Below are 21,909 nucleotides of genomic sequence, written 5' to 3'. Positions count from 1 at the left end.
TTTTGGGGAATAAAGTTGTAAATTTATGGGGATAAACTGATCAGTGAGTTATTTTCCGTCTTTATAAGTCAACATATAACTTTGTCTTTGAAACCAAAGAAACATCTGTTTACACACTCACATGATGGAGACTTGTCGTCCTGATGGGGACAAACACAACAACAACAACAATAATAACAATAACTTAATTTGAACAGTCTTTCGAAAAGCTGAATCAAATATCGACTAAGTAAATATATTGTACATGTAAGTATAAGCGAGTATTAAAAAAGTAAAGATGAATATCAAACGTAAATGTATTAATAAATGAGTAAATAGAAGCAGTAACTTATGTTTAAAACAATACATTTAACCACAACTGACAATAAGCTGAGTGTAAATATTCAATAAGTGCTGCAACTTTGCCTCAAACTCCACTTCCAAAACCACTGATATGAATTTGAAGGATCAGTCCGCCGATTATCTATATGTGTATCATTTGATACTGTACATTGACACATATTCAATATCTGGATGAAATCCATCTGAAGCTTCTTCCATTGCGGCTGTGATCCTTTTACTCTACGTTGACGCGTGATGCAGCTGTTGACCTGCGGGGGCGCTGACGAGTCTCAGGCCTCTGTCTCCTCCGGCGTCCTTCGGCCTGGAAACACACGACAGCAGACACTTCCTGTTAGCGCTAATTCAACATCTCTCCTCTGACGAAGGATGGACGCTGGGTGTGTGTCCGTCACCTTGAAGTGGAAGTAGAGGATGAGGGTCGACACCGTCAGAAGCAGCAGCACCACGACACATCTGATGATCAGATCAGTCACAGAAGCTGGAAGAGATTTGAAATCATCACATCTGTTTCTATGACATCATCTTATTATTATTAGTATTAACTGCCTCAACAGTTATAATGTGTTTCATTGGACATAAAAACAGACCAGATTATCAACACTGTTACCTGGTTAATGGAGAGAAGTGTTTGAAGAGAGTCGCGCTGCGTTCACACCAAACGCAACGTGAACTATTCACACAGATCACGTACAAAGTCCATGCAATGACGCGAGTGGACACGAATTATGTGTAAATCCAGATCCTGTTGATTTAAATGTGTTTCATGAGGGAACTGTTGGGCCTTGGCGGAGCGATGAGCTCTTCTGAGTGACATTCTACTTCAGGATTCTTTTTCCTTTTCTTTACTTTAGTTCAATGAAAGTATAAAAGTAGTTTGCAGGCTTATTTATTTTAATCTAGAGATTCATTATATGTACTTTTGTGCTGAATACTACACAAAGTAGTGTGGTGGAACTGGAAACTCTGTTCTGATGGACGAAGAAGAATAACTGAAGTATTTTAATGTTATATTAATGTTATGTGGTGTCGTTTCAGAAACCATGAGCCTGCTCATGTCGACTGTGAGACGTGGTTGAAAGCTCAGGAAAGACTCGTAAGTGTCCTTTCGTTTTGAAATCTCTTGATCATGTTTGACACAGATTCTCCAGGAAGATACCTGAGACAATGACATGGAGAGGCCGGCTCTCGGAAGAGAAGTTATAGGAGAAAACGTAGGCGTGGTAAACACAAGTGTAGTCCCCTCGGTGGGCGCCGCGCGCAGCAGGGAACAGGAAGTGGGCGGAGTGATTGACAGCCGGCAGGGTGTAGTTGTGTGCCGTGTCGGAGGTGGTGAAGAGAAGGTGGAAGGAGCCTCCTTGGTACTGTGGTTCAGTAGAACATGTGACGGTGAAGCTGGAGCCCAGGAGCACATGATACCCCTGCTGCTCGGCCCCGGAGACCCCAACAATTGGCGAGACGGAGACGTTTGGCTGAACCAGCAAACCTGTAAACACAGAGAGATGAAGCGTGACGACCGGCGCACAGCTCTCACTTCTGTACAGCAAAGCTACGAGAACAAGGGCCGGATGAGGCCAGATATACTGTGGTGATGAATGAATGACTCTCAGACGTTCACATCACTGAGCCAATCAGACCCTTTGTCTGGATCCACGCCAACATGTCATTGGTTCTTTCTTGGCCCACGTCACAGCGTCGTTTTTGCGTAATCCTGCCGACAAACATACGAATGGACGGGAGCGAGAACATAACCTCCTCTGAGGAGGTCGCCTGACGACAGCAGGTTACCTGAGCAGATCACTTCATGGCCTTTCTTGGTTTTATAAAGATCAGTCAGCTTCACACATTCCCTGAGTGCAGATTCGGACTGGACACAGTCGTTATCGATCCACCACACACGTCTGTATGGAGAATTATCTGTAACTTTTGTTGAAACAGCAGATCCACAATCCAGATGTGTGCAAACTTTATCCACTGATATCTGGTTCCATCCAACCCCGACAGTCACTGGTCTCCACTCTCTCTGGTGGTTCATCTCCAGTTCACCAGCGCAGCGACTGGCTCCTCCCACCAACCTGACTCTGCGTGGACCTGTTCCAAGACAGAAAATAATTTGGGCGTAAGTTCTCAAGTGGCGCAAGTCAAAGGTACGGTGGGTCATGTCCTACCTGAGCAGGTGAGTCCAAGTGCTCGGCCGGATGAGCAGGTTGATCTGTGACACTCCAGGAGATGAGACTCATTTCCTTCACACTGGAACTCTCTGCTCCACACTGGAGCCTCCACTTCTCCATAGAGCGCCCCCTGGAGGACTGAAGGAGCCCCACAGTCCAGCTCCCTGCAGACCACCTCTGCAACCTGCTGGTCAAACTCCCCTTCACACACCGATGACCACGACTCGTCGGACTTCACCTCCAGTCGGCCTGAACACCGGTTGGTCCCGTTCAGCCTGACGGACTCTGGACAGTGACAGGACCAAAGAGAATCAGATGGAGGGTCTCATGTAACATGAGCCAATCATTCTGAGGACAGACACCAAGAGGAAGAGATGGACACATGTTGGTGCGTTCACACCAAATTAAAAGTGACATTTATCATTGCGTTATTGTGACAGTTTGGTCTCAGGATCATTTTTGTTTACTTGCATGAATAACGAGTCACAACCCGCAAATATATGACCGTTCTCTTTCAGACGCAGACATCAGGGACTTTGGGAGGATCCCAACACTAATTGTCTTTCACAACATTACGTCACCTGGATATTTCACTTGTTTAAATATTTGAACGTGCCAGTTTTTTCCAGTGCCATCTTGGTTTTTTTAAACCAGAAGTTACCGTGTTTAGAGAAGCGGGATGTGTCCTGACTGAGAGCTTGAGGACACTGCATGTCCACCTGGGACCTGCACCCATTGGACAGTACCAGCTGTCAATCAAACTGTATCCACGCGCCAATATATCTGGTGCTTTATGGTCTGTTTGACTGTAAATGGACCCTAATGTACAAAATGAACGTCATGTTATTAAAGGAGACTTGAAACTAGAGATTGAACCATAAACTCCTCAGGAAAATGTTTTACTGACATTAAAAATCCAGTGAGAAGTGGATGAGGATGAGCAGGTTAGTAGATTTTCTGAGGACTGCTTTTTTTTTTTTTTTCCTCTGCCAAGGAGGTTGTTTTCACCCCCAGGAATTTTTTTATCTCTTTCTTTAACGTTGCAAGATCGAGATGTGTTGTTGTTTTTTTACATTTTCACAGATTTCCCAAAGAACAATTCATGGAACTTGATGAAGAAAAAATCATTATAAAAGTAGTTTGCAGGTTTAGTAATTTTAATCTAGAGATTAATTAGATTTACTTTGTGTTGAATACAACATGAAAAGCAGTGTGGTGGAGCTGATGGATAAAGAAGAATAACTAAAGTATTTTGTCATTATACCAACACTTATTTCACACATTAATGTTATGTGGTGTAGTTTCAGAAAAAAACCCTGAACCTGCTAATGTCGACTGTGAGACGTGGTTGAAAGCTCAGAAAAGACTCTTAAGTGTCTTTTAGTTTTGAAACCTCTTGAACATTTTTGACAGATTCTCCAGGAAGGAGACGTGGTAAACACACGTGTAGTCCCCTCGGTGCATAGATATTGACCAAGTGTAGCTTAAGATGCAAATGTGCAGGATTACCTGAGCAAATCACTCTGATGCCTTTGTTGGTTTCATCATCATCAGTCAGCATCACACATTCCCTGAGTGCAGATTTCGACTGAACACAGTTATAGTGGATCATCCACTCAGGTCTGACTGGAGAATCATTTGTTACGTTTGTTGAAACAACAGAACCACAATCCAGATGTGTGCAAACTTTATCTGCCAACATCTGGTTCCATCCACCCCAGATAGCCACTGGTCTCCACTCTCTCTGGTGGTTCATCTCCAGGTCACCAGAGCAGTGGCTGGCTCCTCCCACCAGCCTGACATCATCATGGTCTGTACAAAGACAAACGAATGATTAGGAATCGACAGGAAGTTACTTGAAACAGACGGATCAAGTCAGAGCTGTGACTCTACCTGAGCAGGTGAGTCCAAGTGCTCGGCCGGATGAGCAGGTTGATCTGTGACACTCCAGGAGATGAGACTCATTTCCTTCACACTGGAACTCTCTGCTCCACACTGGAGCCTCCACTTCTCCATAGAGCGCCCCCTGGAGGACTGAAGGAGCCCCACAGTCCAGCTCCCTGCAGACCACCTCTGCAACCTGCTGGTCAAACTCCCCTTCACACACCGATGACCACGACTCGTCGGACTTCACCTCCAGTCGGCCTGAACACCGGTTGGTCCCGTTCAGCCTGACGGACTCTGGACAGTGACAGGACCAAAGAGAATCAGATGGAGGGTCTCATGTAACATGAGTCAATCATTCTGAGGACAGACACCAAGAGGAAGAGATGGACACATGGTGCGTTCACACCAAACGAAAAGTTAAATGTTTCATTGTGTTACTCGTGACGTCTGTGAACAACACGAGTCACAACCCGTTCTCTTCCAGACGCAGACATCAGTGACTTTGGGAGGATCTCAACACTAATTGTCTTTCACAACATCACGTCACGTGGATATTTAACTCCAGTTTAAATAATTGAAATTGAGCGATAGTGAAGCAAATGACGAACATTTCATGTTATTCGGCTCGTGACATGTTTTCACGTCACGTCACTTTAAAAAGTTGAGTTCGGCATTTTGTCTGACGCCATCTTGTTTTCTGAAACCAGAAGTTAACGTGTTTAGAGAAGCGGGATGTGTCCTGACTGAGAGCTTGAGGACACTGTACGTCCACTTACGACCTGCCCCCATTGGACGGTACCAGCTGTCAATCAAACTGTATCCACGCTCCAATACATCTGGTGCTTTATGGTCTGTTTGATTGTAAATGGACCATAATGAACTAAATGAACATCATGCTGTATTGAAGAAGAAGAAACAGAGAATACAGGTTTCAGGCACTTCAGCATTGGCTTCACTTTCCAGACCCGGTAACTAGGTCCAGTTTTATATCCAGTGTGTGACGACTCTGTCCACATCTGTGCTTTACCTCGAGAGTCTGTCCATGAACATCACAAACATAACCAACAACAAGACATAACTCATCCGGTCCTGCTGCGGAGAATGTGAAGCATCTCTCAGTGAACACAGAAAGAAAAGACAACCACCATCTTCTGCTGTGAGACAGAATCAGGCTGCAGCTCGTGGACTTTACAGAAATGATCTTCTAGTGCAACAACAGGTTTCTACTGTTGGTTTACGCTGGATAACCTCAGAGTTCAGCCTCATTCAACCCTCCACCTGACAGAGTACCACAGTACTGCTGCTATCAGTGTTTCTCCTGGAGTTACCTGAGCAGGTGATGAACCAGCTGTAAAGGCTCAATGTAGAATCTGTTGTGAAACATTCTCTCAGTTGATCTGTGGACTGAACACAGGACGAGTCGATCCTCCACACAGGACGTAGTGAAGAATATTTTGTCATTCGTGGTGAAACTGAGGAGCCACAGTCCAGATGAAGACATATTATATTTGGTGTCTTCACGTTCCAGTTTATGGAATCGAGTCCTCTCCAGACTCCATCATGTTTCATCTGTAGTTCACCAGAGCAGTGGCTGGCTCCTCCCACCAGCCTGACATCATCATGGTCTGTACAAAGACAAACGAATGATTAGGAATCGACAGGAAGTTACTTGAAACAGACGGATCAAGTCAGAGCTGTGACTCTACCTGAGCAGGTGAGTCCAAGTGCTCGGCCGGATGAGCAGGTTGATCTGTGACACTCCAGGAGATGAGACTCATTTCCTTCACACTGGAACTCTCTGCTCCACACTGGAGCCTCCACTTCTCCATAGAGCGCCCCCTGGAGGACTGAAGGAGCCCCACAGTCCAGCTCCCTGCAGACCACCTCTGCAACCTGCTGGTCAAACTCCCCTTCACACACCGATGACCACGACTCGTCGGACTTCACCTCCAGTCGGCCTGAACACCGGTTGGTCCCGTTCAGCCTGACGGACTCTGGAATGAGAGAAGCAGTGAGGAACTCACCTCCACCTGGGAGGTTATGTTTTCACCCCGGTCCGTTGACTTGTCAGCAGGAAGACAAAGAAACTACTGAGCTGATTTACTCAGGACTTGGAGGCAGGACGGGACCAGAGACTGTGAAATGTAAATGGATCAAGTCACTGGGTCCAGATGATGAAGCAAATACTGTTGTCTGAGCCTGAATTCTCTGTAATGACCAGCAGAGGGCGACTCCACTGGTTGTTTCTATAGAAGTCTATGAGAGAATGACTCGACTTCCCAATTGATTTATAACTTCATTAAAACATTTTCCTGAGGAGTTTATGGTTCAATCTCTAGTTTCAAGTCTTCTTCTATACAGCATGATGGTTTATAAAATGTTGTGGATTCTTTCTTGGCCCATGTGTAGGGATGCAGCCATATATTGGCTGATGTGTATCTGTTGCGTCGTATTCATTTTGCGCTGGCTACACGTTGTGTGATTGAAATGTGATGATTCAAAGATAATGTGATGAAGGGCTGAAAGACTAAACCAGTTCAGTTAGTTTTCATAATGAAGATATCTTTGTTTCCTTCGCAAAAGGGGCAATGAATTACCAGAAAAACAGAAATAGACAAACAAAACAAAATGGGTATCGGCCAAATTATTATTGTAAACATCGGCATCGGCCCAGAATTTCACAATCGGTGCATCTCTCCCGTGTCCCATCCTTCCACCAAGCTTCGAGACAATCTGCTCAGTTTCTAATCCTGCTGACAAACAAACAGACCAATGGACAGACAGCGTGAAGACATCACTTCCTTGACGGAGCCATAATTGACCGTATTTCTCTTTCAGAATAGTTTTTCTGTTTGCCATGAGGTGACAGTGCTAACCAGGTCTTTAAGACGGACGTCACATGTTTGATTCCTCATATTTAAAACATGAGTCTATGGACGAACTGTTGTGGATATTGATTATCGATTGGTGTTTACAGCAGCCAATAGCAACAGAGTTGGCAGTGGTCGTCATGACGACAGGACTTCTCACCACCACCTGTGGATTTCACCGCTGATGGGACAGTGCAGGTCGCTGAGCTACGCTCGCTAACTGGCACCTTTTATAGTCACGAGGAGGAGGAGCTATGTCATCACACATCTGAAGGTGATTTACAGGAAGAGAAAAGAGATTCAGATGTACAAACACCAGGATGAGAGAAGTGAAGAGGATTCAACCTGGAACATGAATGATTCATGTCGTCATGGAGACAAACTGTCATCTCCAGCAGTTTAGGAAGGAACTTCACTTGGTTTGACCACTGACCTGAACATGTGATGTCTACAAATAAAGGATGTCTCAGACTGGTTCGACTTTTTTGCCATGAAACAGCAGATCCACAGTCGAGCTGCCTGCACGTCTCATCTACTGCTGTCAGTTCCTCCTCTGGCGTGGAGAGTCGCTGGTGTTCTATCTCCAATCTACCAGCACAGCGACTCTCTCCTTCCTCCAACGTGACGCCATCAGACAGTTTCACTGACCAGAGACAGAAAAGTGAAGAGTGTGAAGTGGAGTCACTTCCATTGATCAAAGAAAGAAGAGTAAAGACTCTGGATGTGACTCTGGTTCCTCCTTTACCTTCTGCACCGTCTGTGTCTCCAGCCCAGAATCCTGAGGACAAACAGAAGAAACATGAAAATCATTTGATTTCTCCGGAGCAGCTTCCTGACGACTGTCGGCTTCAATCCACGTCTTTGATTCAAAGAAACAGGAAACTCAAGTTCAGGAGTTAGTCGCTGTTTATTTTACGGGTGGATTCAGATCGTCCTTCCTGACGCGGTGGAAAATATTCATTCATTACCAAGGATGGAATTGAAATAGTGACCAATAAATATAATGTATTATCATAATAATTATTAGATCAAAACAATGATCTAGACATTGAGAGGAAAAGGTTGTGACATTGAGAATGTTTGCTCTCGCTCCTGTCACTCATATTTATCACCATGACACTGTGTGACATCACACGTTATGATTCATAAGTAACAGTAACTGACATGATGACGTGCGTCCCTTAGGGGGGAACTGGACCTTCCTCTGCTAAAGGAGATAGGAAGCTCCTTTCCTGAGCACTGAGAGGATCTGAACATCTCTCATCCTGGTGCTGATGAAACACTTCTGGTCACTTCACTCAGTCTGAACCTTCCTAAGAATTTATTAATTAATCACTTGTTTCACTTTCTTGATCATCTTCAGATCTCAAACCTTCACTGACCAACAAGCTGCACCAGGTCTCTCACTCATAGAACCACTTCACTACATCTGTCTGATGTTTCATCTGGATCCACCAGATCGTCTCTGGACAATCTGTGAAGATGTAACAACAAAATAATAAAATAATAATAATGATAAAGAATCCACACTGACATTTAATGGATTCTTTCTTGGCCCATTTATCAATCAATCAATCATTCAACCAATCAATCAATCTGACTTCACTCTTCATACTCATGAAAATGCAACGCAAAAATATCCCCCTCCCTCCCACACACAGATATTAACTCACGATCAAACATACGATTCAAAGCTTGAAAGAGCAAAAAATAAAACTTGCAAAAAATAAAAACAGATCTCAGAGAGACTCTGTCTCGCCTGTTAGTAATGAGGAAAACACTAAAGACAGAGTTAAAAGAAAGACTCAAGTTCAAATACTCAGTAGAAAGTAAAGATATAAACATATATACATATGTATATATACATATAAGAGGATAAAATAATAAAATTCACAGAGAATAGTTGTATTGGGGTTAATACAATATATTTTATTAAAAGAAAAATAAATAAAAAAGTAATAAGATTAAGTTAAATTGAGCCTATATATATATATATATATATATATATATATATATATATATATATATATATATAAAGAAAAGGTGAAAAAGGCTCAAATATGAATAAAGGGACAAGTTAAAAAGAAGTAAGATTCAATGAGGAGCCAGATTAAAAAGTGGGTCATGTGCGGCGGCGTGAGTCCTGCAGCGGCCGTGGGTCGGACTCCAACCACGTCCTCCCCACTCTCTCCCCCTCGTCCTGTCCTCACTTTCTATCAATGAAGCAATGAAATGTCAAAACTCTCATGAACAGGTGGGTCGACAGGAGGAGGCTCCACAGACGAGGGCCATCGGAGGAACAAGACGCCTTCAACTTCATGAACAATGAAGAGCTGAGCTTCGATTGGCTCACGAGTCAAAAGCAAGAAGGACCGAGAGCATCAAGAGCTTCAAGAAGCAGGAGAAGGATTCAAATGGCTTCTGAAGGCGACACTTTAACATGCAGATTCAACAGCACACACACCATCATCATCATGATCATTATGAATAAAGCAGAGCGGCACCTGAGCTCCAGAGAGACAGTAACACGACCAGCGCTCTGTGATCCATGTCCCCTCAGCATGTGGTCTGAAGCAGCTCTGTCCTCAGCTCCTCTCGGCTCTTTATCACACCGACGATCAGCTGCAGCTTGAAAAAAACTTCACCGTGAAGATGATCCGAGGCCGTTATCTCTCAGAGCGACATCAGATATTCTGAGGCGTGGATATTGTGAAATATGTGAAATCTAAATATGACTTCATGCTCAGAGACACAAAACAACAAGTTTCTTCTGCAGCTTTGACAGAACTCCAGCTGGACGCTCGACGTCCTCCTGAGGAATCTTCTCTGACTTTAATGTCTCTGATCACGTGTTTATTAAAATGTCTCTGATCACATGTTTATTAAAATGTCTCTGATCACATGTTTATTAAAATGTCTCTGATCACATGTTTATTAAAATGTCTCTGATCACATGTTTATTAAAATGTCTCTGATCACGTGTGTTTATTAAAATGTCTCTGATCACATGTTTATTAAAATGTATCTAATCACATGTTTATTAAAATGTCTCTGATCACATGTTTATTAAAATGTCTCTGATCACGTGTGTTAATTAAAATGTCTCTGATCACATGTTTATTAAAATGTCTCTGATCACGTGTTTATTAAAATGTCTCTGATCACATGTTTATTAAAATGTCTCTGATCACGTGTGTTTATTAAAATGTCTCTGATCACATGTTTATTAAAATGTCTCTGATCACGTGTTTATTAAAATGTCTCTGATCACATGTTTATTAAAATGTCTCTGATCACGTGTGTTTATTAAAATGTCTCTGATCACATGTTTATTAAAATGTCTCTGATCACGTGTGTTTATTAAAATGTCTCTGATCACATGTTTATTAAAATGTCTCTGATCACATGTTTATTAAAATGTCTCTGATCACGTGTTAATCAAAATGTCTCTGATCACATGTTTATTAAAATGTCTCTGATCACGTGTTTATTAAAATGTCTCTGATCACGTGTTTATTAAAATGTCTCTGATCACGTGTGTTTATTAAAATGTCTCTGATCACATGTTTATTAAAATGTCTCTGATCACGTGTTTATTAAAATGTCTCTGATCACATGTTTATTAAAATGTCTCTGAACACATGTTTATTAAAATGTCTCTGATCACATGTTTATTAAAATGTTTCTGATCACATGTTTATTAAAATGTCTCTGATCACGTGTGTTTATTAAAATGTCTCTGATCACATGTTTATTAAAATGTCTCTGATCACGTGTTTATTAAAATGTCTCTGATCACATGTTTATTAAAATGTCTCTGATCACGTGTGTTTATTAAAATGTCTCTGATCACGTGTGTTTATTAAAATGTCTCTGATCACGTGTGTTTATTAAAATGTCTCTGATCACATGTTTATTAAAATGTCTCTGATCACGTGTGTTTATTAAAACGTCTCTGATCACGTGTTTATTAAAATGTCTCTGATCACGTGTTAATCAAAATGTCTCTGATCACATGTTTATTAAAATGTCTCTGATCACGTGTTTATTAAAATGTCTCTGATCACGTGTTTATTAAAATGTCTCTGATCACGTGTTTATTAAAATGTCTCTGAACACGTGTGTTTATTAAAATGTCTCTGATCACGTGTTTATTAAAATGTCTCTGATCACGTGTGTTTATTAAAATGTCTCTGATCACGTGTTTATTAAAATGTCTCTGAACACGTGTGTTTATTAAAATGTCTCTGATCACGTGTGTTTATTAAAATGGCTCTGATCACGTGTGTTTATTAAAATGGCTCGTGAGTTCAACCTTCATCCAACTGAACAGAGCATGACGACAGTTTCATTCCATTCATACAGCACAAAAAACTATGAATCAAATCAGCCAAGTAAAGGTTTATTGTACATGTAAGTATAAGCGAATATTAAAAAAGTAAAGATGAATATCAAACATAAATGTATTAATAAATGAGTAAATAAAAGCAGTTAATTATGTATAAAAAATGACAATTTAACAATAACTGACAATAAGATGTGTTGGTTTTTTACTGTTAACATTTACATGAATTTAAATATTCAATAAGTGCTGCAACTTTGCCTCACGTGGCTGCACAGTGGTGTAGTGGTTAGCACCTTCGCCTCACAGCACGAAGGTTCTGGGTTCGAATCCCACAGTCCAGAGACATGCAGAATGGAGTCAGGTTCATTGAGACTCTAAATTGACCGTAGGTGTGAATGTGAGAGTGAATGGTTGTCCGTCTCTGTATGTGGCCCTGTGATAGGCTGGGACCTGTCCAGGGTGAACCCCGCCTCTCGCCAAATGTCAGCTGGGATTGGCTCCAGCCCCCGCGACCCTTAAATGGATAAAGCGGTAGACGATGAATGAATGAATGAACTTTGCCTCATACTCCACTTCCTGACATGAATCTTAAAGGATCAGTCCGCTGGTTTTCTTTATTTTTATCTTCCAAAAAATCCCATAAAAGACCAAAACCAACAATGAATGTGTCCTAATGAAAGTTATTGTGTGTGTGTGTGTGTGTGTGTGTGTGTGTGTGTGTGTGTGTGTGTGGTGTTGGCATTACTCATGTTGTGGGGACCAAAATTTGTTTACACTTACATAATGGGGACTTGTCGTCCTTATGAGGACAAACACACAACAAACATATTTATTAATTAAACTTCATATTACAGTTTTTTTCGAAACAAGTTCCAAAGCACTTTACATAAAATTTAAGAAAAGAGGCATCAAATATGAGGATACTATACTATATAAAAATGAACCGTAAAATAAATGAAAACAAGCAGTGCAATAAGTCAAACAAGTAATAAAAACAAACAGACAAATCAAGTCGTACTGTTAACATTTCCACAAGAGTTTAAATATTCAATAAGTGCTGCAACTTTGCCTCATACTCCATTTCCAAAATCACTGACATGAATCTTAAAGGATCAGTCCGCTGGTTTTCTATATTTTGGTATGTGGGGAATATTCAAGAGAAAAACAAATGGTTTTGGGGAATAAAGTTGTAAATTTATGGGGATAAACTGATCAGTGAGTTATTTTCCGTCTTTATAAGTCAACGTATAACTTTGTCTTTGAAACCAAAGAAACATCTGTTTACACACTCACATGATGGAGACTTGTCGTCCTGATGGGGACAAACACAATCACAACAATAATAACAATAACTTAATTTGAACAGTCTTTCGAAAAGCTGAATCAAATATCGACTAAGTAAATATATTGTACATGTAAGTATAAGCGAGTATTAAAAAAGTAAAGATGAATATCAAACGTAAATGTATTAATAAATGAGTAAATAGAAGCAGTAACTTATGTTTAAAACAATACATTTAACCACAACTGACAATAAGCTGAGTGTAAATATTCAATAAGTGCTGCAACTTTGCCTCAAACTCCACTTCCAAAACCACTGATATGAATTTGAAGGACCAGTCCGCCGATTATCTATATGTGTATCATTTGATACTGTACATTGACACATATTCAATATCTGGATGAAATCCATCTAAAGCTTCTTCCATTGCGGCTGTGATCCTTTTACTCTACGTTGACGCGTGATGCAGCTGTTGACCTGCGGGGGCGCTGACGAGTCTCAGGCCTCTGTCTCCTCCGGCGTCCTTCGGCCTGGAAACACACGACAGCAGACACTTCCTGTTAGCGCTAATTCAACATCTCTCCTCTGATGAGGATGGACGCTGGGTGTGTGTCCGTCACCTTGAAGTGGAAGTAGAGGATGAGGGTCGACACCGTCAGAAGCAGCAGCACCACGACACATCTGATGATCAGATCAGTCACAGAAGCTGGAAGAGATTTGAAATCATCACATCTGTTCCTATGACATCATCTTATTTATTATTAGTATTAACTGCCTCAACAGTTATAATGTGTTTCATTGGACATAAAAACAGACCAGATTATCAACACTGTTACCTAGTTAATGGAGAGAAGTGTTTGAAGAGAGTCGCGCTGCGTTCACACCAAACGCAACGTGAACTATTCACACACAGATCACGTACAAAGTCCATGCAATGATGCGAGTGGACACGAATTATGTGAAAAAAAATCAGGAATATTCAGAGACTGATTCTATGAGTGTGTGAGATTTGGTTCAGATCCACATTAAAATCCAGATCCTGTTGATTTAAATGTGTTTCATGAGGGAACTGTTGGGCCTTGGCGGAGCGATGAGCTCTTCTGAGTGACATTCTACTTCAGGATTCTTTTTCCTTTTCTTTACTTTAGTTCAATGAAAGTATAAAAGTAGTTTGCAGGCTTATTTATTTTAATCTAGAGATTCATTATATGTACTTTTGTGCTGAATACTACACAAAGTAGTGTGGTGGAACTGGAAACTCTGTTCTGATGGACGAAGAAGAATAACTGAAGTATTTTAATGTTATATTAATGTTATGTGGTGTCGTTTCAGAAACCATGAGCCTGCTCATGTCGACTGTGAGACGTGGTTGAAAGCTCAGGAAAGACTCGTAAGTGTCCTTTCGTTTTGAAATCTCTTGATCATGTTTGACACAGATTCTCCAGGAAGATACCTGAGACAATGACATGGAGAGGCCGGCTCTCGGAAGAGAAGTTATAGGAGAAAACGTAGGCGTGGTAAACACATGTGTAGTCCCCTCGGTGGGCGCTGCGCGCAGCAGGGAACAGGAAGTGGGCGGAGTGATTGACAGCCGGCAGGGTGTAGTTGTGTGCCGTGTCGGAGGTGGTGAAGAGAAGGTGGAAGGAGCCTCCTTGGTACTGTGGTTCAGTAGAACACGTGACGGTGAAGCTGGAGCCCAGGAGCACATGATACCCCTGCTGCTCGGCCCCGGAGACCCCAACAATGGGCGAGACGGAGACGTTTGGCTGAACCAGCAAACCTGTAAACACAGAGAGATGAAGCGAGAGCGAGAACATAACCTCCTCTGAGGAGGTCGCCTGACGACAGCAGGTTGCCTGAGCAGATCACTTCAAGGCCTCTGTTGGTTTGAAAATCAATCAGCTTCACACATTCCCTTAGTGCAGATTCCGACTGAACACCGTCACTATCGATCCACCACACAGGTCTGTCTTGAGAAATTTCCGTTATGTTACTCAAGACCGTTTGTTCACAGGATCATTTGTGTTTACTTGCACGAATAACACGAGTAAACACCACCCGCAGATATTTCACCGTTCTCTTTCAGACGCAGACATCAGGGACTTTGGGAGGATCTCAATACTAATTGTCTTTCACAACATAAATATTAAATATTTGAACATAGCAATATTTGACGGTACCAGCTGTCAAACAAACTGTATCCACGCCCCAATTCACAGATTTCCCAAAGAACAATTCATGGATCTTGATGAAGAAAAAATCTGGCAAATTCAATGAGTGATTCTATGAGTGTGTGAGATTTGGTTCAGTTCCACATTAAAATCCAGATCCAGTTGATTTAAATGTGTTTCATAAGGGAACTGTTTGGCCTCGGTGGAGCGATGAGCTCTTCTGAGAGACTTTCTACTTCAGGGTTTTGTTTCTTTTCATTCAATGAAAGTATAAAAGTAGTTTGCAGGTTTAGTAATTTTAATCTGGAGATTAATTAGATTTACTTTGTGTTGAATACAACATGAAAAGCAGTGTGGTGGAGCTGATGGATAAAGAAGAATAACTAAAGTATTTTGTCATTATACCAACACTTATTTCACACATTAATGTTATGTGGTGTAGTTTCAGAAAAAAACCCTGAACCTGCTAATGTCGACTGTGAGACGTGGTTGAAAGCTCAGAAAAGACTCTTCAGTGTCTTTTAGTTTTGAAACCTCTTGAACATTTTTGACAGATTCTCCAGGAAGGAGACGTGGTAAACACACGTATAATCCCCTCGGTGCATAGATATTGACCAAGTGTAGCTTAAGATGCAAATGTGCAGGATTACCTGAGCAAATCACTCTGATGCCTTTGTTGGGTCCATAATAAATACTCAGCATCACACATTCCCTGAGTGCAGATTTCGACTGAACACAGTCATTATGGATCATCCACTCAGATCTGACTGGAGAATCATTTGTTAAGTTTGTTGAAACAACAGAACCACAATCCAGATGTGTGCAAACTTTATCTGCCAACATCTGGTTCCATCCACCCCAGACAGCCACTGGTCTCCACTCTCTCTGGTGGTTCATCTCCAGGTCACCAGAGCAGTGGCTGGCTCCTCCCACCAGCCTGACATCATCAGGGTCTGTACAAAGACAAACGAATGATTAGGAATCGACAGGAAGTTACTTGAAACAGACGGATCAAGTCAGAGCTGTGACTCTACCTGAGCAGGTGAGTCCAAGTGCTCGGCCGGATGAGCAGGTTGATCTGTGACACTCCAGGAGATGAGACTCATTTCCTTCACACTGGAACTCTCTGCTCCACACTGGAGCCTCCACTTCTCCATAGAGCGCCCCCTGGAGGACTGAAGGAGCCCCACAGTCCAGCTCCCTGCAGACCACCTCTGCAACCTGCTGATCAAACTCCCCTTCACACACCGATGACCACGACTCGTCGGACTTCACCTCCAGTCGGCCTGAACACCGGTTGGTCCCGTTCAGCCTGACGGACTCTGGACAGTGACAGGACCAAAGAGAATCAGATGGAGGGTCTCATGTAATATGAGCCAATCATTCTGAGGACAGACACCAAGAGGAAGAGATGGACACATGTTGGTGCGTTCACACCAAACGAAAAGTTAAATGTTTCATTGTGTTACTCGTGACGTCTGTGAACAAGACGAGTCACAACCCGTTCTCTTCCAGACGCAGACATCAGTGACTTTGGGAGGATCTCAACACTAATTGTCCTTCACAACATCACGTCACGTGGATATTTAACTCCAGTTTAAATAATTGAAACTGAACGATATTCAAGCAAATGACGCATATTTCACGTTATTCGGCTCGTGACATGTTTTCACATCACGTCACTTTAAAGACTTGAGTTTAGCATTTTGTCTGACGCCATCTTGGTTTTTTGAAACCAGAAGTTAACGTGTTTAGAGAAGCGGGATGTGTCCTGACTGAGAGCTTGAGGACACTGTACCTCCACTTACGACCTGCCCCCATTGGACGGTACCAGCTGTCAATCAAACTGTATCCACGCTCCAATACATCTGGTGCTTTATGGTCTGTTTGATTGTAAATGGACCATAATGAACTAAATGAACATCATGCTGTATTGAAGAAGAAGAAACAGAGAATACAGGTTTCAGGCACTTCAGCATTGGCTTCACTTTCCAGACCCGGTAACTAGGTCCAGTTTTATATCCAGTGTGTGACTGGACTCTGTCCACATCTGTGCTTTACCTCGAGAGTCTGTCCATGAACATCACAAACATAACCAACAACAAGACATAACTCATCCGGTCCTGCTGCGGAGAATGTGAAGCATCTCTCAGTGAACACAGAAAGAAAAGACAACCACCATCTTCTGCTGTGAGACAGAATCAGGCTGCAGCTCGTGGACTTTACAGAAATGATCTTCTAGTGCAACAACAGGTTTCTACTGTTGGTTTACGCTGGATAACCTCAGAGTTCAGCCTCATTCAACCCTCCACCTGACAGAGTACCACAGTACTGCTGCTATCAGTGTTTCTCCTGGAGTTACCTGAGCAGGTGATGAACCAGCTCTCATAGCTCTTTGAAGAATCTGTTCTCAAACATTCTGTCAGTTGATCTGTGGACAGGACACAGGACGAGTCGATCAACCACACAGGACGTAGTGAAAGATCTTTTGTCTTTCGTGTTGAAACTGAGGAGCCACAGTCCAGATGATGACATATTATATTTGCTGTCTTCCAGATCCAGTTCATGGAAGCCACTCCTCTCCAGACTCCATGATGTTTCATCTGCAAGTCACCAGAGCAGTGGCTGGCTCCTCCCACCAGCCTGACATCATCATGGTCTGTACAAAGACAAATGAATGATTAGGAATCGACAGGAAGTTACTTGAAACAGACGGATCAAGTCAGAGCTGTGACTCTACCTGAGCAGGTGAGTCCAAGTGCTCGGCCGGATGAGCAGGTTGATCTGTGACACTCCAGGAGATGAGACTCATTTCCTTCACACTGGAACTCTCTGCTCCACACTGGAGCCTCCACTTCTCCATAGAGCGCCCCCTGGAGGACTGAAGGAACCCCACAGTCCAGCTCCCTGCAGACCACCTCTGCAACCTGCTGGTCAAACTCCCCTTCACACACCGATGACCACGACTCGTCGGACTTCACCTCCAGTCGGCCTGAGCACCGGTTGGCCCCGTTCAGCCTGACGGACTCTGGAATGAGAGAAGCAGTGAGGAACTCACCTCCACCTGGGAGGTTATGTTTTCACCCCGGTCCAACGGACCGGGTGGATTCCTCATATTTAAAACATGAGTCTATGGAGGATAGTTGTGGATATTGATTATCGATTGGCATTTACAGCAGCCAATAGCAACACATAAGACAGTAACTATCGGCTGAACAGTGGTCGTCATGACGACAGGACTTCTCACCACCACCTGTGGATTTCACCGCTGATGGGACAGTGCAGGTCGCTGAGCTATGCTCGCTAACTGGCACCTTTTATAGTCACGAGGAGGAGGAGCTATGTCAACACACATTGAAGGTGATTTACAGGAAGAGAAAAGAGATTCAGATGTACAAACACCAGGATGAGAGAAGTGAAGAGGATTCAACCTGGAACATGAATGATTCATGTCGTCATGGAGACAAACTGTCATCTCCAGCAGTTTAGGAAGGAACTTCACTTGGTTTGACCACTGACCTGAACATGTGATGTCTCGAATTAAACGATAGGTCCAGCCGGTTATACTTGTTCTCCATGAAACAGCAGATCCACAGTCGAGCTGCCTGCACGTCTCATCTACTGCTGTCAGTTCCTCCTCTGGCGTGGAGAGTCGCTGGTGTTCTATCTCCAATCTACCAGGACAGCGACTCTCTCCTTCCTCCAACGTGACGCCATCAGACAGTTTCACTGACCAGAGACAGAAAAGTGAAGAGTGTGAAGTGGAGTCACTTCCATTGATCAAAGAAAGAAGAGTAAAGACTCTGGATGTGACTCTGGTTCCTCCTTTACCTTCTGCACCGTCTGTGTCTCCAGCACAGAATCCTGAGGACAAACAGAAGAAACATGAAAATCATTTGATTTCTCCGGAGCAGCTTCCTGACGACTGTCGGCTTCAATCCACGTCTTTGATTCAAAGAAACAGGAAACTCAAGTTCAGGAGTTAGTCGCTGTTTATTTTACAGGTGGATTCAGATCGTCCTTCCTGACGCGGTGGAAAATATTCATTCATTACCAAGGATGGAATTGAAATAATGACCAATAAATACAATGTATTATAACAATAATTATGAGATCAAAACAATAATCTATACATTGAGAGGAAAAGGTTGTGACATTGAGAATATTTGCTCTCGCTCCTGTCACTCATATTTCTTTATCACAAAATTCTGTTACAGAGACTAGAACACATTGAGATTAAAGGAACAGCAGCACTAGAATGGTTTAAGTCCTACTTATCTGATAGATTTCAGTTTGTTAACGTTAATAACAAATTTTCCATTCATACAAAAGTGAGACATGGAGTACCACAAGGTTCTGTACTGGGACCGATACTTTTCACTCTATATATGCTTCCTTTAGGCAATATTATAAGAAAACACCACATCAATTTCCATTGCTACGCTGATGATACCCAGCTGTATTTATCTATAAAGCCAGATGAAACTAATCAGGTAGACAAACTTCTGGATTGTCTTAAAGACATAAAGGCCTGGATGACTTACAATTTTTTACTTCTAAATTCAGAAAAAACTGAGGTCATTATACTCGGCCCTAAACACCTCAGAGAAACATTATCTGATCATATAGTTACCTTGGATGGCATTACCTTGGCCTCCAGCTCTACTGTGAGAAACCTTGGAGTTACCTTTGACACCCTGTCTACATTTAAAGTTAAACTTAAAACCTTCCTCTTTGATAAAGCTTATAGTTAGAACTGCTCAGGTGTTTAATAAAGGGAGTTTTTTCTCTCCACCGTCGCCAAGTGCTTTGCTCATTGTGGGATTTGTTGGGTTTTCCCTGTGATATTGTAATATTGACCTCACTATGTAAAGTGCCTTGAGACAATGTATGTCGTGATATGGTTCTATACAAATAAAATTAAATTGAATTTATCACCATGACACCGTGTGACATCACACGTTATGATTCATAAGTAACAGTAACTGACATGATGACGTGCGTCCCTTAGGGGGGAACTGGACCTTCCTCTGCTAAAGGAGATAGGAAAGGAAGCATTGAAGCTCCTTTCCTGAGCACTGAGAGGATCTGAACATCTCTCATCCTGGTGCTGATGAAACACTTCTGGTCACTTCACTCAGTCTGAACCTTCCTAAGAAAAAGTTTTCCTCCTGTTTGTGTATTTGTTTGTTTCCTAAAAACGACAGAATTGATTCTCTTGAGACTCCGGGGACGGATGCCACACGGGTCGAGAAAGAAATCATTAGGAATTCTTTCATTAGTTTCACTTTCTTGATCATCTTCAGATCTCAAACCTTCACTGACCAACAAGCTGCACCAGGTCTCTCACTCATAGAACCACTTCACTACAATCTGTGAAGATGTAACAACAAAATAATAAAATAATAATAATGATAAAGAAAGTGATGAAAACAATATGCCTGGCTCCGCCCCTTCGTCCAGATCCACACCGACATTTAATGGATTCTTTCTTGGCCCATTTATCAATCAACCAATCAATCAATCAATCAACCAACCACACTTTATTCAAGTAGCACTCTTCATACTCATGGAAATGCAACGCAAAAATATCCCCCTCCGTCCCACACACACACACACACACACACACACACACACATTCAGATATTAACTCACGATCAAACATACGCTTCAAAGCTTGAAAGAGCAAACAATAAAAACACGAGGAATCTCAGAGAGACTCTGCCTCGCCTGTTAGTAATGAGGAAAACACTAAAGACAGAGTTAAAAGAAAGACTCAAGTTCAAATACTCAGTAGAAAGTAAAGTGAATAGAATAAACATAAAGATATAAACATATATACATATGTATATATACATATAAGAGGATAAAATAATACAATTCACAGAGAATAGTTGTATTGGGGTTAATACAATATATTTTACTAAAAGGAAAATGAATTTTAAAGTAATAAAAGTAATAAGATTGAGTTAAATTGAGCCTTTATGTATAAAGAAAAGAGACTTTAACATGCAGATTCAACAGCACACACACCATCATCATCATGATCATTATGAATAAAGCAGAGCGGCACCTGAGCTCCAGAGAGACAGTAACACGACCAGCGCTCTGTGATCCATGTCCCCTCAGCATGTGGTCTGAAGCAGCTCTGTCCTCAGCTCCTCTCGGCTCTTTATCACACCGACGATCAGCTGCAGCTTGAAAAAAACTTCACCGTGAAGATGATCCGAGGCCGTTATCTCTCAGAGCGACATCAGATATTCTGAGGCGTGGATATTGTGAAATATCTGACATCTAAATATGACTTCATGCTCAGAGACACAACAAGTTTATTCTGCAGCAGATTGATGCTCGTGAACTTGGACCAACATTGAATTAAATAAAACCCAAAAGGTGAAAACATGTTTGACAAGTTTCTCATGACCTCGTTACCAAGACGCTTGTTTTCATCTCTGAACGTTTGTTCGTCTGATCTTCAGCAGGATCACGAACAAACTACGTGACGCATTTCCACGAAAACTTGGATTAGATCATGACCTCGTGTTACAGCAGACAGACAGTTAGACAGACAGACAGTTAGACAGACAGTTAGACAGACAGACAGACAGTCAGTCAGTCAGTAAGACAGTCAGACAGACAGTCAGTCAGTCAGTAAGACAGTTAGACAGACAGTTAGACAGACAGACAGACAGGCAGTCAGTCAGTCAGTCAGTCAGTAAGACAGTCAGACAGACAGTCAGTCAGTCAGTAAGACAGTTAGACAGACAGTTAGACTGACAGACAGACAGTTAGACAGACAGACAGACAGACCGTTAGACAGACAGACAGTTAGACAGACAGTTAG

The 21,909-nt window shown here is 42.2% G+C and overlaps 1 protein-coding gene across 1 annotated transcript; it reads right to left on the bottom strand.

The window, feature by feature from the left end:
- LOC118299560 (scavenger receptor cysteine-rich type 1 protein M130-like) lies at positions 1 to 21,485 on the bottom strand. Its single transcript, XM_047335774.1, has 22 exons — positions 21,139 to 21,485; positions 18,897 to 18,929; positions 18,585 to 18,794; positions 17,806 to 18,093; positions 17,428 to 17,724; positions 16,100 to 16,387; positions 15,716 to 16,018; positions 14,348 to 14,674; positions 13,515 to 13,600; positions 13,341 to 13,424; positions 8,380 to 8,386; positions 8,013 to 8,045; positions 7,701 to 7,910; positions 6,104 to 6,391; positions 5,726 to 6,022; positions 4,404 to 4,691; positions 4,020 to 4,322; positions 2,508 to 2,795; positions 2,128 to 2,430; positions 1,499 to 1,825; positions 735 to 820; positions 1 to 643 (listed from the first exon to the last, which is right to left on the bottom strand). The coding sequence occupies exons 1-22, from the start codon at positions 21,182 to 21,184 to the stop codon at positions 557 to 559; spliced, it is 4,479 nt and encodes a 1,492-aa protein (XP_047191730.1). The 5' UTR covers positions 21,185 to 21,485; the 3' UTR covers positions 1 to 556.
- Positions 21,486 to 21,909: the final 424 nt, after the last annotated feature.

This window comes from Scophthalmus maximus, chromosome 11 (genome assembly GCF_022379125.1).
Source record: "Scophthalmus maximus strain ysfricsl-2021 chromosome 11, ASM2237912v1, whole genome shotgun sequence".
NCBI lineage: Eukaryota > Metazoa > Chordata > Actinopteri > Pleuronectiformes > Scophthalmidae > Scophthalmus > Scophthalmus maximus.
The sequence above is the reverse complement of the archived record's forward strand: the minus strand, read 5'-3'. Positions and strand labels throughout refer to the sequence as shown.

What these genes read in the sequence shown, in the direction of transcription:
- LOC118299560 (XM_047335774.1), bottom strand. Translation starts at nt 21,184, where the DNA reads ATGGATCACAGAGCGCTGGTCGTGTTACTGTCTCTCTGGAGCTCAG. An exon ending in CTGGTTCATCACCTGCTCAG is followed by an intron (nt 4,692 to 5,725) that starts GTAACTCCAGGA and finishes GTCACTGTCCAG; the next exon opens with AGTCCGTCAGGCTGAACGGG. An exon ending in CCATGAAGTGATCTGCTCAG is followed by an intron (nt 1,826 to 2,127) that starts GTAACCTGCTGT and finishes CTGTGTTTACAG; the next exon opens with GTTTGCTGGTTCAGCCAAAC.